The sequence below is a fragment of the Mercenaria mercenaria genome, chromosome 15 (assembly GCF_021730395.1).
Source record: "Mercenaria mercenaria strain notata chromosome 15, MADL_Memer_1, whole genome shotgun sequence".
NCBI classification, from domain to species: Eukaryota; Metazoa; Mollusca; class Bivalvia; order Venerida; family Veneridae; genus Mercenaria; species Mercenaria mercenaria.
In genome coordinates this window covers 61588289-61602940 of record NC_069375.1, presented here as the reverse complement: position 1 = coordinate 61602940, position 14652 = coordinate 61588289, and the positions used below count along the sequence as shown (strand labels likewise).

Genomic DNA, 14652 nt, shown 5'->3' with positions numbered 1-14652 from the left:
CATAACTGTTACATTTATTCATTTCTATTGAACGATATAAGAAATACTATAATAAAACATATTTGATGAGCCAAATCCTTTTATTGTACAGATTTTGTTCAAACACCAAACACTCTGTGCAGGTCATTAAGTTTGTACACAAGGTTGTCCAGTCAATCATTCAAGTTAACGATAATTCAGTGCAATTTTGAATATTAAAAAAGTAATACTGATCAATTATTGTCCAGCTCAAAACTTCTCACTTATATGGTCTTGAGGCAAAAACAATAATTACAACATATTTTAAATTAATTAGTCAAAAACATGAACATAAACTTTACGAGTTCTCAGCTCCTGGGATCAAATTTCTTTTAAATTAAGTTTCTACTGCGGAGATCAAAAAATAAATTTATCTAAAAACCTAACATTAAAATAGATGAGATAACGTTTCTTAATGTCAAAAAAAAATCTTCAGAAAAATTTCTCTATTATTTTATTTTATTTTGATGCACCAAATAACTTTTTAGCAGGGCCGCAGCAGAACTTGTAAAAATATTGTGTTAACCATGAGAAAAATACTCATGTTGTATATTATGAAAGAAAACAAAGACTTTTTCACAAATTAAGGTCATGTTTTGTCTGCCTGATCAGTTGTCTGGAAACGGACCTGTTTATTGTTTCCTTCACTTATAATAGTATGAATGTTAGCTTCTGTATATTAATCAAATCAGTGTTGTTCCCCCTAGCTTTTCTTGGGCAGGTACAATCTCTATTTTATCGAACTGAATTTCAATGTATATCCGTGTTGAAATAGAACTGAGTGAAGTTTGTATGTGCGCTATTTGTAGAATTGTACATGTACCAGGTAATAAAAAATTAATGAAAGTTGTCCGGCAACATATGATGCAAATGTACAGAACGGACTTTTTTTCTGCCTATTCACATTAACTTGTAACATGCATTCCGTATCTTTACAGAATTTATACAAGTATATATATGTAATAAATGTATTTACAGCGATAGTTTTAGACTAATTCGTATCCTTCGGTCTTAGCGCCGTGTTTTATGTTAGCTTCAATTTATTAGTCAAATCAGAGTTCTTTCCCCTACAGTTTCTTAAATAAGTATCATCTCTATGTTATCAGACGGAGTTGTCAGTGTCTATCCATGTTGAAATAGAATTCAGTAAAGTTTTTATGTGCGCAAGCGTAAAGAACGTATGGTAAATATTTGAAAAAAAGTAATGTATCGCACACATTTTCATATCACTTTCCTTTCACATTCTGCAACACAGTGCTATCTCGTGAAATATATATGCTTTATGAAATATATATATGCTTTACAAATATAAAACTATTATAAATACACGGAAAAGCTTAATTTATACCAAGTATTTATATTTTATAAAAAATCAGGTTTGACTTTATAAAAAGTTTTTAAAACATTTGTAAAACAGAATATATCAAATAATTATTGATTTCATGAATATTCAGCAGATTTTATCACACCAACCCCACGGTATAACATGACTAGGACAGAAATTACGAGGAAAGTTTAGAGAAAGTCTTAACAGATAATGTTGATGATAGTATTTCATCAGTGTTACACTTATTCTATTGAATGATACAAGATTTATTTTAATACACCATATTTGTTGAACAGAATCCTTTTATTGAACAGATTTTGTTCATGGAATAAACACTTTATGAAGAACATCAAGTTTGTACACAAAGTTGTCTAGTTTTATAGCATGAACAGAAATAACTGAAGTTTAGGTTATTAACGGAGTGCAATTTGAATAAATGTTTATACTGACAACTATTATCCAACTTGCCATTTTCATTGAATTGAAGCAAACATGAGAATTACAACATATTTCAAATTAATTAGAGACGAACATACAAATTAACTATACGAGTTTTCAGACGTTTAAAACAAATGCATTTTCATTTATATAAGGGACTAAATATCGCTTGTTATCACACTTTCAGGACAATAAAGGAATAAAACAAACTATACAATAAATTTTGTTGTTTTATTTTGACAAAAATAAAACTCTGTCAGATCTCTTTGTTCTGACGTAGTTTATACAGTTGTAATTACATTGAAATACGTTTTCAAGATCGGAATATATCAAACACAATTGCTACTGTACACATCTCATCAGTTTAACGTTTAATTACTTTGCTGTATATAGAAACTGAGGCGAAGAAAATATGCAAGTTGACGTTCCTTTCAAAAATGATTCTTTTTTGTTTTGGAGTCTTATAGTTTTAAAGCTACTTTCAGATATCCTTCTTTTTTCCTGTTCCTTTACCTCTTTTGTACCTGTTCGTGAAAGTATGGGTCATCTTCCTTTTTAGTGATGGTAATGTACTGTAATTTTGGAAATTAATTAATAGAAATTTATTTTCTAATTTCCTATTTTCAGTTTGAAGAAATAAAAGGAAGCATACATACAACGGTAGGTATTCTAAAAAAGTAATGTATCTCATACATTTTGAAATTTTAAAAAATTGCCAATTTCTTTTCACATTCCACAATACGGTGCTATCTCGTTGAGGTATATATACATTACAAGTGTATTACTTTGATGTACACACGGATAAGCTTAACTTATGCTAAGTTTTACATTTTATAAAACATCAGGTTTGACTTTTTAGAAAGTTTTTAAAATATGCGTTAAACAGAATTGATGATATCGTTATTGATTACGTAAATATTCAGCAAGGTTTTATCACACCACGGTATAACTTGTTTGACTTGGATCGAAATTACAAGGAACGTTTGGAAAAAGTGCTTACAGGTAATGTTGATGATAGTATTTCATAACTGTTACACTTATTCTATTCTTGTGAACGATTTAAGAAATAATAATACAACATATTTGATGAACCAAATCCTTTTATTGTACAGATTTTGTTCAAAGACCAAACACTGTGTGCAGGACATTAAGTTTGTACACAAGCTTGTCCAGTCTTGAAGTATTAACAGAAATCAATCAAGTTAACGATAATTCAGTGCAATTTTGAATAAAAAAAATAATTCTGATCAATTATTGTCCAGCTCAAAACTTCCCACTTATATGGTCTTGAGGCAAACACAATGATTGCAACATATTTTAAATTAATTATTACTCATAAACATGCACAAAAACTTTACGAGTTCCCAGATCCTGGGATCAATTTTTTTAAATTAAGTTTCTACTGCGGAGATCAAAAAATAAATTTATCTAAAAACCTAACATTAAAATAGATGAGATAACGTTTCTTAATGTCAAAAAAAAATCTTCAGAAAAATTTCTCTATTATTTTATTTTATTTTGATGCACCAATTAACTTTTTAGCAGGGCCGCAGCAGAACTTATAACAATATTGTGTTAACCATGAGAAAAATATTAATGTTATATATTATGAAAGCAGAGACCTCTACACGAATTAAAGTCATGTTTTGTCTGCCTAATCAGTTGTCTGGAAAAGGACTGATTATTTTTTACTTCACTTTTAAAAGTATTAATGGGGCCTCCGTGGCCGAATTGTTAAGGTCGCTGACTTCAAATCACTTGCCCCTCATCGATGTAGGTTCGGGCCTCACTCGGAGCGTTGAATTCTTCATGTGAGGAAGCCATCCAGCTGGCTTACGGAAGGTCGGTGGTTCTACCCAGGTGCCCGGTCGTGATGGTTTTATTAAATACAGTTGTCAAAGACTTAAACTATTGTCCAATAGCATGATCCTCATTGAAGACTAATAGCTCCAACCTCTGATGTGCCCAATTTCACAATCTAAAAGTCATGCGCGCTAACTCATGTGACATCTATTGTATTTAGCCGAAAGCGACTGGATCTATATTCAAACTTTGGACACAGATTAAACTTTCTCATTTTCTAATGTAATTTATTTATGTTCTCGTAACCTTTGAGGCTCCAATATATTTGAAAGGAACTTTGACATGTTCTTTGACGAATAGGAATGCTTTTTAATAAACGTTATAAATCAAAACATTTCACGGAATATACATAACGATAATCAAATTATCCCGATTTATCAAAACAGTGGAAGTGAGTATGGTTGCTTTTATCTATATGTATTTAATGGAAACTGCAAATAAATGCTGGCTTAACTTTCAAATATTTGTACTCAACTGTTCCTTTTGTGACATTCTACCAAGATCGTTCCAGTTATTTGGATATGTCAAAAATGCATGACAACCAGAGCTTAAAAAAAGAAAAGGGGCCTCCGTGGCCGAGTGGTTAAGGTCGCTGACTTCAAATCACTTGCCCCTCATCAATGTGTGTTCGAGTGTTCGGGGCGTTGAAGTCTTCATGCGAGAAAGCCTTTCAGCTGGCTTATGGAAGGTCGGTGGTTCTACAAAGGTGCCCGCTCGTGATGAAATAATGCACGGAGGGGCACCTAGGGTCTTCCTCCACCATTAAAGCTGGGAAGCCGCCATATGACCTATCATGTGTCGGTGCGACGTTAAAGCCCCCCCCCCCCCCCCCCCCCCCCCCACACCACAAAAAATATGAAAAAAAAATGTGTCAAACAAAGTCTCATTCGAAACCAATTCTTAAATATTTATACAGAAAAGATTTTTGCATGACCCTCTCCTAAGTTTGTGCAGATTATTATGCTTTGTCTAAACCACTTGGGAGCTGATAAACTTTCCCTGTACGTTCATAGTGGGCCATTAAAAATGTTCTGTTAATTACCTGACGCAATCTCAGGGTGAACCTACTGGTAAATGGTAAAAGCATATTCATTGAAAGTAGTTGCCATAGGAAAATAACATTGTGAACAGTACATATTGTCAAATAATAACGAAAGCATTATCATTTGCGAACACTTTACCTGAAAGGTAAATGTGAATCCTACTGTACTCAATAATGGTTCAGTATTTTTCCGTTCTATTTACATGCAGGCCTCGTATGATGGCAGTACTTCATGTAAGTATAGGTCTTGTACAATTGTGCCGAGTCAAAGACTTCAATGTTAAGAATAATTTCTTTCATTATATTTACTTATGCAACTTTTATTTTCTAAAGAATGTTTTTGTTTATTAGAAGCTTTTTTAAGTCACATCATATTACACCTTGTTAACAAAGCAGCTCTTCCTTTCAAAGATCATTATGATTGCCATTTTCTAACTTGTCTGGGTTTTAACGCGTAAAGCAAACGAAGCATAATTACTTTAGATAATTAGATAATACAGTGTTTGGTTTACATACAGTGTATCCTTTATGTAAGTTTACTCAGATGTGTTTTAAAGAATTCGTTTTAATTTTTTCTACTTTCTGATTTATTTCATTTCAACGGCGGCTCTATACTAGTTTGAAAAATCTCGCGTTTATGAGAAGATCCTAAGACTTGCATTTGTTAATAAACCTATTTGACGACATTATTCTTTACATCAATATATAGCCTATGGTTGGCCTTCACAATTGACTTAATTGGAGTATGAGTTTTCACAACTATAAGAAAATCCATTAGAAACAAAGAGCACAACGAAATCTGTTATGAGGCAATGGGCAACACATCTCATTTTTCTTAGGACCGGTTTTATTAGACTCTTTCATAAAAATATAACTCATTTTAATCATAAGACCAGAAATTTTAACAAAACAGTGTTCAAGAACGTGGTTTCGTTTACGGTCATGTCTATGTAGATATTATAATTATTTGAAATACCTTTTTAATCATCGAATGCAATCTAAATAATATGATAATTTTTTTGGAGAGGTAGTGAAATGTACAACACTGATGTAAGCAAAACTTTTTTTATTTCTTTAGAATATTTAAGCGTAGTTTTTTTTTAAATATAGATTACTTCATTTATACAGACAAAGCGTGGCAAAGATTCAAATGCACATTTTTGTTAACAATATTAATTCTTTTGAAATGATTTCAAATATGCCTACCTACTTATATGTCCTGAATCAAATGATCAGTTATCTGTCTCTTTTTTAAGAAAATGGTTCCAGTTACTGTACCATTTTTATATAGACTTATATCTATATTACATTGATACTATATTTTGCATTTTTTTATTTCTGAAATACGTTCGATTTGTTTCCGGAAACAAATCCAAGGTGCCGTATTTGATCTTTATGTTATAGTATTTGCGTAAAAAGTCTTAATAATTGTTTTTTGTATAATATCTAAATGCGTATTCCATACCATTTATTTTAGCATAATTTTAACATAATTTATATCATTTTTAATTTCAGCATGTGTTCTGTCTTGAGTTTTTAACGCAATGGACATTTGTTGACGTGAATACAGATAGTCGTAGGCATTTTACCACTTTGGGTTGCGGTACAAATCGAGTTTAAATCATGTTACAAGTTTTAAAAACAAATATGTGTTAATCTAAAGCATATCATTTTACTACTTCCAATCTAAAACGAAGGAAACATGAATCAGTCGTGATATTAACTAAGAAATTTCATTGTAAACATGTGGTGATAGAATCTGTAAAATATTTCTTCCCAAATCGATTTTACCTGATTACGAAATGACAGATGATTTAAGTGTGTATGTAGAAATGTCCATATGGTAAATGGTCTAATGCATGACGTGTTTATTAAAACAATCAACTGGTGTTTTAAAATTTTCACTTAATAATGTTGTTTTAGTTTTGATTTAGTTTTGAAATATGTTTTCGTTTCTATATGCCGTTTTTGTTGTACATCATCTATAATATTAAAATTTATGTTGTATAAGAGGGAGATAATCTTCAAATTTGGCTGATGTAGAATGTCCTTGTAAATCTTTATTTTTTTCTCATTTGAAAACTGATTTGCTTCATATATCAATATAAACCTTCATCATTATACACAAGCCGTATTATTTAATGGACTTTTCCAGTTTGAACATAAAAGAGTTAAAGGAAATTGGTTTTAACCTGCAACTCTTGGTCAAAGTCACAAACACTAAAGTTAAAGAAGGAAAATAACATCAACTGAAATGAATATTTAGAACCTACTAAGAACTAGTTGGAAAAATTGTTTATATGGACGCTTTTACACGAAAACGTGTCATAAATGAAAAGCGTTTTTACACAAAAAATAAGGCATATAAGACATGTACATTTCTCTGCCTACTTGCAATATCTTTTGTATTTCCGGATAGGGACCTATTTAGGAGCTATATACTTCCGGACAGTTTAATACATTTGATATCTCATGGTATTCGAAAAAATGTTATCCAACTTCTTTTTGATATAGTGGCATTGATGATAACATTGCACAAAACGAAGGTTTTCATAGTTTTCAGACAAATTGATTGTCAGTGCCTTTTTCTTTGAGATACCATTTGCGTTAAATATGGTGAGAAAATCTCCAGAATTGTCATTTGTATAGAGTCTGAGGTATTGGGGTACAATCTGTTGTCTAGGAAATCCTTAATTTGTCACTCGACCAAGCATTAGACACAATGTATAGGTCTACGAGTCCGATCATCGAAATCCTAACCAATATTTTTGACGTAAGTTGATGAGTAACTGGATGCGCTATACTGATAGAGCCTTACGTTCCCAGTTAAAAGTACAATGTTGTTTTATTTATCAATGTTTGAATTTTTTGTAAGACGCAATTTTTAAAAGGTTTTCAATTCAATTTCTCTGCTCACTGATCGCATTTCATATTCTCTAAACATCAAAAAGCATAAATTTGATTTTCCCAGCGTAGCTCCTTTTTTTAATTACAGCAACTTCCAAAGACAAATTGACAGTCAGATTGGTTAAAAGCAATAAAACATTTGTTACATGAAATTTTGTTGCCTGGATATTATTGCAAATGCATCTAAAAAAAACGGTGAGGTGTTTATGGCGTTGGACTGTCCAGAATTGTAACCTCTGTACAAGTCCCTATTCCAGAGTAAGTAGTGCATGACAAAATAATGCATGGTATTCATTTTATCGCCATATTCACAATATTGTGTGTTATGGTCAATAATGTTTACAAAATATTACAAATTACAAAAGAGCTCTTTTTTCATGATTATAATGATACCGGCAGTAAGGCGACAATGTTTATCAAGCCTATATAAAAAAAAAATGTACATGGTCTTTTTTGTCTCGTGGAATGAAAAACGAGTTGCTAAAGGTAGTATTTTTTCATTGTTAGGCTGTTGCACTGAGAAAAGTGCTTCCTTGGCATATTGAATACTTGTTATAAAAAGCATTCATGTTGAAAAAGATATTACTGTACTCGTAGACAAATGTGTCAACTTAAAAGTACTATTTTTTCTGTTCTAACACATTTGAGTGAAACAAGGCCAAATGACATTATTGATCTTTTTTCTATTTTTAGTTCTTTTTTGTTGTTCTTGTTTTTTTTTGTACTTCAAACCATTTATCATTTGAAGTGCCATTGTGTTTTATATGATATAATAATTTATATATTTATTTTCGTATTCAAATTAAATTTCAAAACGTATTTTGTTAAGGAAAATATGTTCAAGGGAATTCCTATAGTTTTTATGCGCATCTTTCTGCGCAGCCGACACTTTCTATGGAAAACTGAACTGAAGTCAACATTTGTTGAAGCATGTGACAGACAATCTTGAATATGAGGAATCTTGAATGAAATAACAATTTTGATAAGTTTTATCAGTAATCAAATGTTGATACTGGTTTATGTTGTATTGACAAGTATCGTGCCTGACAGGTATCTTGCTATTTTTGTGGTTGTGTTTTCACATCGCATTTTAGTAAAAAGACAGTGGTGTTCATATAATGTAAGATAATTGACTTAGTACTGATAAAACAATATCACCATTCAGATTATTATGTATTCAAGTATAAAAATAATTAAGATTTTTTCAATTTTTTAACTTCTAGCAGACATACATGTAATCAATTTGACCAGGTTCGCGCCATTTAGCCATTTTATGCTCACAATACAATTATCTATACACAAGAAAAACAGGAAAAAATTGAAAAAAAAAATTCTTCACTATGGGTATTTTTCATTTAAAAAGGTTCACAAAAGTGAATATGAAACTCTTTTTTTTCATTTGTACCCTCTATTGTAAGGATAGAGTATTAATAATATGACTATGATATCAAATAAATATATAATAAAATCTGTAAAAAGAAAAACAATCCTTACTGTGCTGTTTTGATGTATATTTTGGTTGGTATTTATAAAAAAGCAGAAAAATATGAAAATGTTGAAAAATCGCTGGCAGTTTTAGCGACAGTGGGTGTGTTCAAAACAATTTTTCACAAAAACAAGACTGGTGACCCATTGTTTTTATTTGTTCATTGTTTTCAGCTCAAATTTTCCTATCATATAAGTGAATAAAAAAAATCTATGAAAGGAAATAAACTGTAGGAATTCTCTTTAAATGAATGACCATTGAGTATTTTAGATAACCGAGACGTTCCAAAATCTGTAGTGTCCGCAACGGTGCTTATTGTACAATACACCAGCGCGATTAGAAAGAAAATTGACAATATGTTAACCCGCTGAAACAATTTTCTTTATATACTCAGCGTCACTGGAAAGTTACCACCCTAATGGCCAATATATTTTAAAAATCGCATTGGATTGTATTAAAAGCATAACTCGACTACATTTATGACGCAACAGAGACGTGGTGTAAAGATTTGTCAAATTCGATGAGTTCCATTTGAGGCACGGGCTGCACGTGATAAAATGACTTTTTCGAGCAATGTCGACATGTACGAAAATTCTATCACAAATCATTCATCACACTTGAAAGTTAGTCGACAGACTAAAAGGAATACGTTAAAAATACAGAATATCTTTGCTAACAATGCCACGTTTAAGGCACGATCAACGCCATCACGCCATTTTCGTGGTTGACGCCGAACTTTCATGTCGTGAAATTGCACGTCGTTTGTGCTGTTCTCACCTGACAGTCATGGAATAAGCTAGGAGACATAATCAGACAGGGTCTATGAGTAACAGACCGCGCACAGGCCATGAAAAAATGACGTCGATATTGTATAAAAATAAAGAGGTATACATTAAATGGTAACTTTTCAATGACGCCCAGTATATTTCTGACACATTTTGTTTCAATATTTAACTTAGCATTCCGCAACGTTGTAGTGTCTGCAGCGCACAACGGTGCCAACCATTGTATTGTTCATTATCTTACTTTTATTAACCTTTCAACAAGAATAACTGGCTAATATTTTAAAATGTACACTAAGGCAGATTCCATTCAATCATAAAATCAATTTTTCCTAGTTTATACTTTGAAACTTAAATAAACATGTGATGTAGTTAAAGGTGGTTTGTTATCCCCCGACGAAAGTCGGAGGGATGTAGTTTTGGCGTCGTCCGTCCGTCTGTCCGTCCGTCTTTCCGTCCGTCCGTCCGTCCGTCCGGAGTCATATCTAGGAAATGGTTGGGAATATTTATTTAAAACTTCATATACATGTTCACCACAATGAGTTCTTGCGGCCCGTCAAGTTTCAGTCAGGTTGCCCAAGTAACACTAGAGTTATGGCCCTTAGAAGTTTCTAGTGTTAACTATATAGGGTACTATAAATATAGCAATTTCTGCATCATAACTTTTGATATATGTGACCTAGAACTATGAAACTTAAACAGAATTTAGATCACCATAAAGTGGTTGTGTACACACAATTTCATTCGGATTTATGTGTAAATTAAGAGTTATTGCCCTTTAATTGTATAAAAATCCACATATTTGTACATAACAAAGTTACCATTTGGTAGTATTTCATTGAATTTCTTTCATTCCTTTCCATGAACATTTATTGTAAACATGTGAAGTTGTGTACCCACACCTGGTCACCCCCTTACCTTGATCACACACCTCCACCCCCACCATCCCCCGACCCCCACCCTCCGAAAAAAAATAGAAATCTTTCCTTTTTTTAGATTTTTTTTCAAACAAACTTCATATACATGTTCACCACTATATATGAGGTTATGGGGCCCATTAAGTGTTAGACAGATTGCCCAAGTAACACCAGAGTTATGGCCCTTAGAAGTTTCTAGTGTTAACTATATAGTGTACTGTAGATCTATAGATATGGCAATTTCTGCATCATAACTTTTGATATATTTGACCTAAACTATGAAACTTTAACAGAATTTAGAACACTATAATGTGGTTGTGCACAGACAATTTTGTACGGTTTTCTTTTGTAACTTCAGAGTCATTGCCCTTTAATTGTCTAAAAATCCACATATTTGTACATAACAAACTTACCATTTGACAGAATTTCATTAAATTTCTTTCATTCTTTTCTGTGAACATTTATTATAAACATGTGAAGTTGCGCACCCAAACCTGGTCACCCACTTGCCTTGGTCACACCCCCTCCCCCTCTCAAACCCCCTCCCCCCTACCCCCGCCCCCCCCCCAAAAAAAAAAATAATAAAACAATTTCATTTCTTATTTTATATTTTATATTTTTTCAAACCTTCCAAGTTGTACCATTCCCTCACCTCACTTCTCCACCCAGTCATGCCCACCACTGATCATGCATTCTCTGCACCCCCCCCCCCCCCCCCCAACTTTACCCTTTTACCTTTTTTTTTTTTTTTTTTTCATTTTTAATTTTCAATCAATATTTATAGTTAACATATGAAATTTTGTTTCCTCTCCCGTTCCCCTGCTCCCCCACCCCCTAAAAAATAAATATATACATATATCTATGTACATACATATATTTCCATTCCTTTTTTTTAAAATGTTCAAACCTTCAACATGTTAAGTTGTGACTGCACAGACCTTGCCCTCAGCCATGTTAAAGATATCTTACCTGTGTTCTCTTAAGAACATCTGTTCTTTTAAGTTCAAATGTACATGTTAAACAGCAACACTTGGTGCCAAACCAGTCAAAGACAATATTTCGTTCCAGTTAAACTTAAAGCTCACATTTCAATTAACTGCATTTAATTTTAAAAGCTAAGCTTATTACAGTAAGCATATCCCATTCAAAAAAAATTCTTTAGTCAGGATCAAAGTATCATACATTTATTATGTGTTCTTTAATTAAACATTTGTTTTCTGTTAAATTGACTTTGACTAATGAAATTATTTGCCTCTTATTAACATCCTTAACTTTTTGCCGGATATATCTTTTTGCCATTCCTCACCACAAACCCTTTCGGCGGGGGATACCAATTCATCGAATTTGCTTGTTATTATTAGGAAGAGTCAAATGTTTTGATGATTCATCAAATAGAATTAATAACGATGGAATTTAATTTTTGCGTGTGTTACGAATACTTCTCAATATGCACTTGACAACTGTTACTACAGATCTGTAACTCTGTAGACAAAACAAACATATTGCACTTTTGTATCCACGCTGATAACCTATCTGTCAATAAGTTATTGGAAAAGGTTATCTTCTTTCAATGTTAATGGTTGTTATGATTGGCACTTTGTACTTGTTGTAGCGTTTGCATTGCATACGAGTGATCAGTTCATTTGATTTGAGCAAATTATAGGTGGAAGAAATTCACAAGGCCCACATATTTATCAATATATATTGTTTAAATGTTTTTGATTTCTTTTATGCATTATTTCTAAATCTGTTAAGTGTTTGCAAACAAATATCTTGTTTTTTAAAAATCAAAATATGTACAAAATAGGTACTTTACTGAGAGAGACTCAGATATGTGATATTTCATTTCATCCTAATAATGAATTTGTTGTTGTTGTTGTTTTGTTTTATAAGAATAATTTCTTAAAATTGCAAATGTAGTGGTTATAAATGTATTTTAACCGGGTTATTTCGTGTGTCATCCATATTATATGTATACATATTATTTTTGCATTGCGTCTTCAGATTCCATTTAAATCATTGACTTAAGAACAACGTGGTGTATATAAAGTGATTTCTTTGGTATTGGTCTTGATTGTAATTATTTAACTCATTCATAGATATCTCGAATTTTTTTATATATTGCATACAATAATAGCAACAAAATCTAAAGGAATCAACTGCTTTAAATAATCTACATTTCCTCAAATAACTGCGATGATTAATTTTAGAGTGCATTTGCTCTCATTAACTGATTTTAGATCTGATGGTAGATTCCTTTCTGCACATTATTGAAATATTACTATTGTTGGCTATGAAAGATTTTTATATTTCTTACGTGTGATAAGATCGGTCGCTCGTCAAATAAGTGTTTTTATTGATAACAGTTAAGCAATGGTAAACTGTATAAATAAAACTTAAAATAATTGATGCATGTTTGCTTAATCGATTTTCTAATGCTTTCTGAACTTTTGTGTCGTCTGTATGCAATATGTACTGATAAATTTTGATATAGCAATCTTTCTCTTTATATAAGTCTTCTCTGAAAATATGTATTCACCTCCTTTTAAACACTGTATGTTCATGTTTGTATATAACACGAATCAAATATACTCGTGTGAACACAGGAACTTGGGTGTTTGGACCAGTTGAAAATACGGACCAATCTTTTATCATTCTGTTGGTGAATAAAAGGATTGATTTTAATTAAACTGTTATCTTGGGAGGTGTTATGTTGTTTTCCAAATTGTAGAGCAGGACCGAGTCGAAGCCAGTCCAAACACAAGGTTCTGTGATACTAGTGTGCAATCTTTTGTAAAAAGCTCTAGTGACCCAGTTCTGATACTAACGCAAAGCCGTTTTACCGGTTCAGCTTATTCAGATATCATATTACACGTTGCAGGAAAGCAAATGTACTTTATTGAAACAACATTGTATATTCAAATATGATGCACATATATAAATCAGTTACATATTTCAATTGATAACGCGTGGCGTGTGTATTTGGTAGAAATGTTTCTTTTACTTTTTTATTTAATCCGTGTTTTATATTTCAAATGTTTATTCTTTAAAACGACGAAATAGTCCATTTGTCGTTGTCAGAGAAAACAGCAAATTGTAGCTAATCGAACATCTCGGGAATGTTCCGCAGTTCGGGTCAATATAATTTGCAGCAGTTTATATGCGATGTCAGATTTTGTTTTTAAAGGCTATGCATTTGGACTGTAGATATTTGATGTTAAAAGCTTTCGAATAAATTGTTTCATCATTGCTTCTTGTTAGTTGTTTAATACATGTGCTTATGGAATCATTTGTGTCCACTGATGCTTACGAGAATTTCCAGATTCAAGTGGAACTCCACCTTAAACACGTGCCTAATAATGTTTAATATAATTGATACTCCTTTAAGGCAGTTCTGCATGTTTGATAAACCGGAAGTCATGGCGTAACGTCATTTATCCGGAAAACTTAGAATAATGCCTGGATTCGGCGTACGAAAACGAAAATCATTTTATAAATAAATGACAACCAGTGAGTTAATTTATCAAAATGGCACTGTTACTATCTTTATAAAGTTACAATACGATATTAAAACATCTGACACTTTAAATAATTCAAAATAGTGTCTTCAAGTTAGCTTAGAATAGGCGGCTTACTTTAATCATAGCCAAATATCTCAAAAATAAGCACACGGACCTCTACATTTTATTTCGCCATATTATAGGTCATAAGTTTATTTACGACTGCGAGAAGTTTCATTAAAATCTACATTGTAGAAAAAATTTTATTCGCGAAAATGTTATGAAAGTTGCGATTTTCCCATACTCCCATTATGAAAACTTGCATGAGGTCGAAATTTTTCAAATCAGTCTAGCAAAACATCAAGCACACGG

At 32.0% G+C, this 14652-nt stretch overlaps 1 protein-coding gene across 1 annotated transcript in view; it reads left to right on the top strand.

Annotated features, from left to right (window-relative positions):
* The window catches only part of LOC123562358 (trichohyalin-like), a 34432-nt gene extending 20403 nt beyond the window's left edge, over positions 1–14029 (top strand). The window contains exons 8-10 of the mRNA XM_053525399.1: positions 2411–2443; positions 4898–4922; positions 6204–14029. Coding sequence (XP_053381374.1) covers positions 2411–2443; positions 4898–4922; positions 6204–6220 — 75 coding nt within the window. The 3' untranslated portion in view covers positions 6221–14029. The remainder of the gene's footprint in view (positions 1–2410; positions 2444–4897; positions 4923–6203) is intronic.
* The last annotated feature ends 623 nt before the right edge of the window (positions 14030–14652 follow it).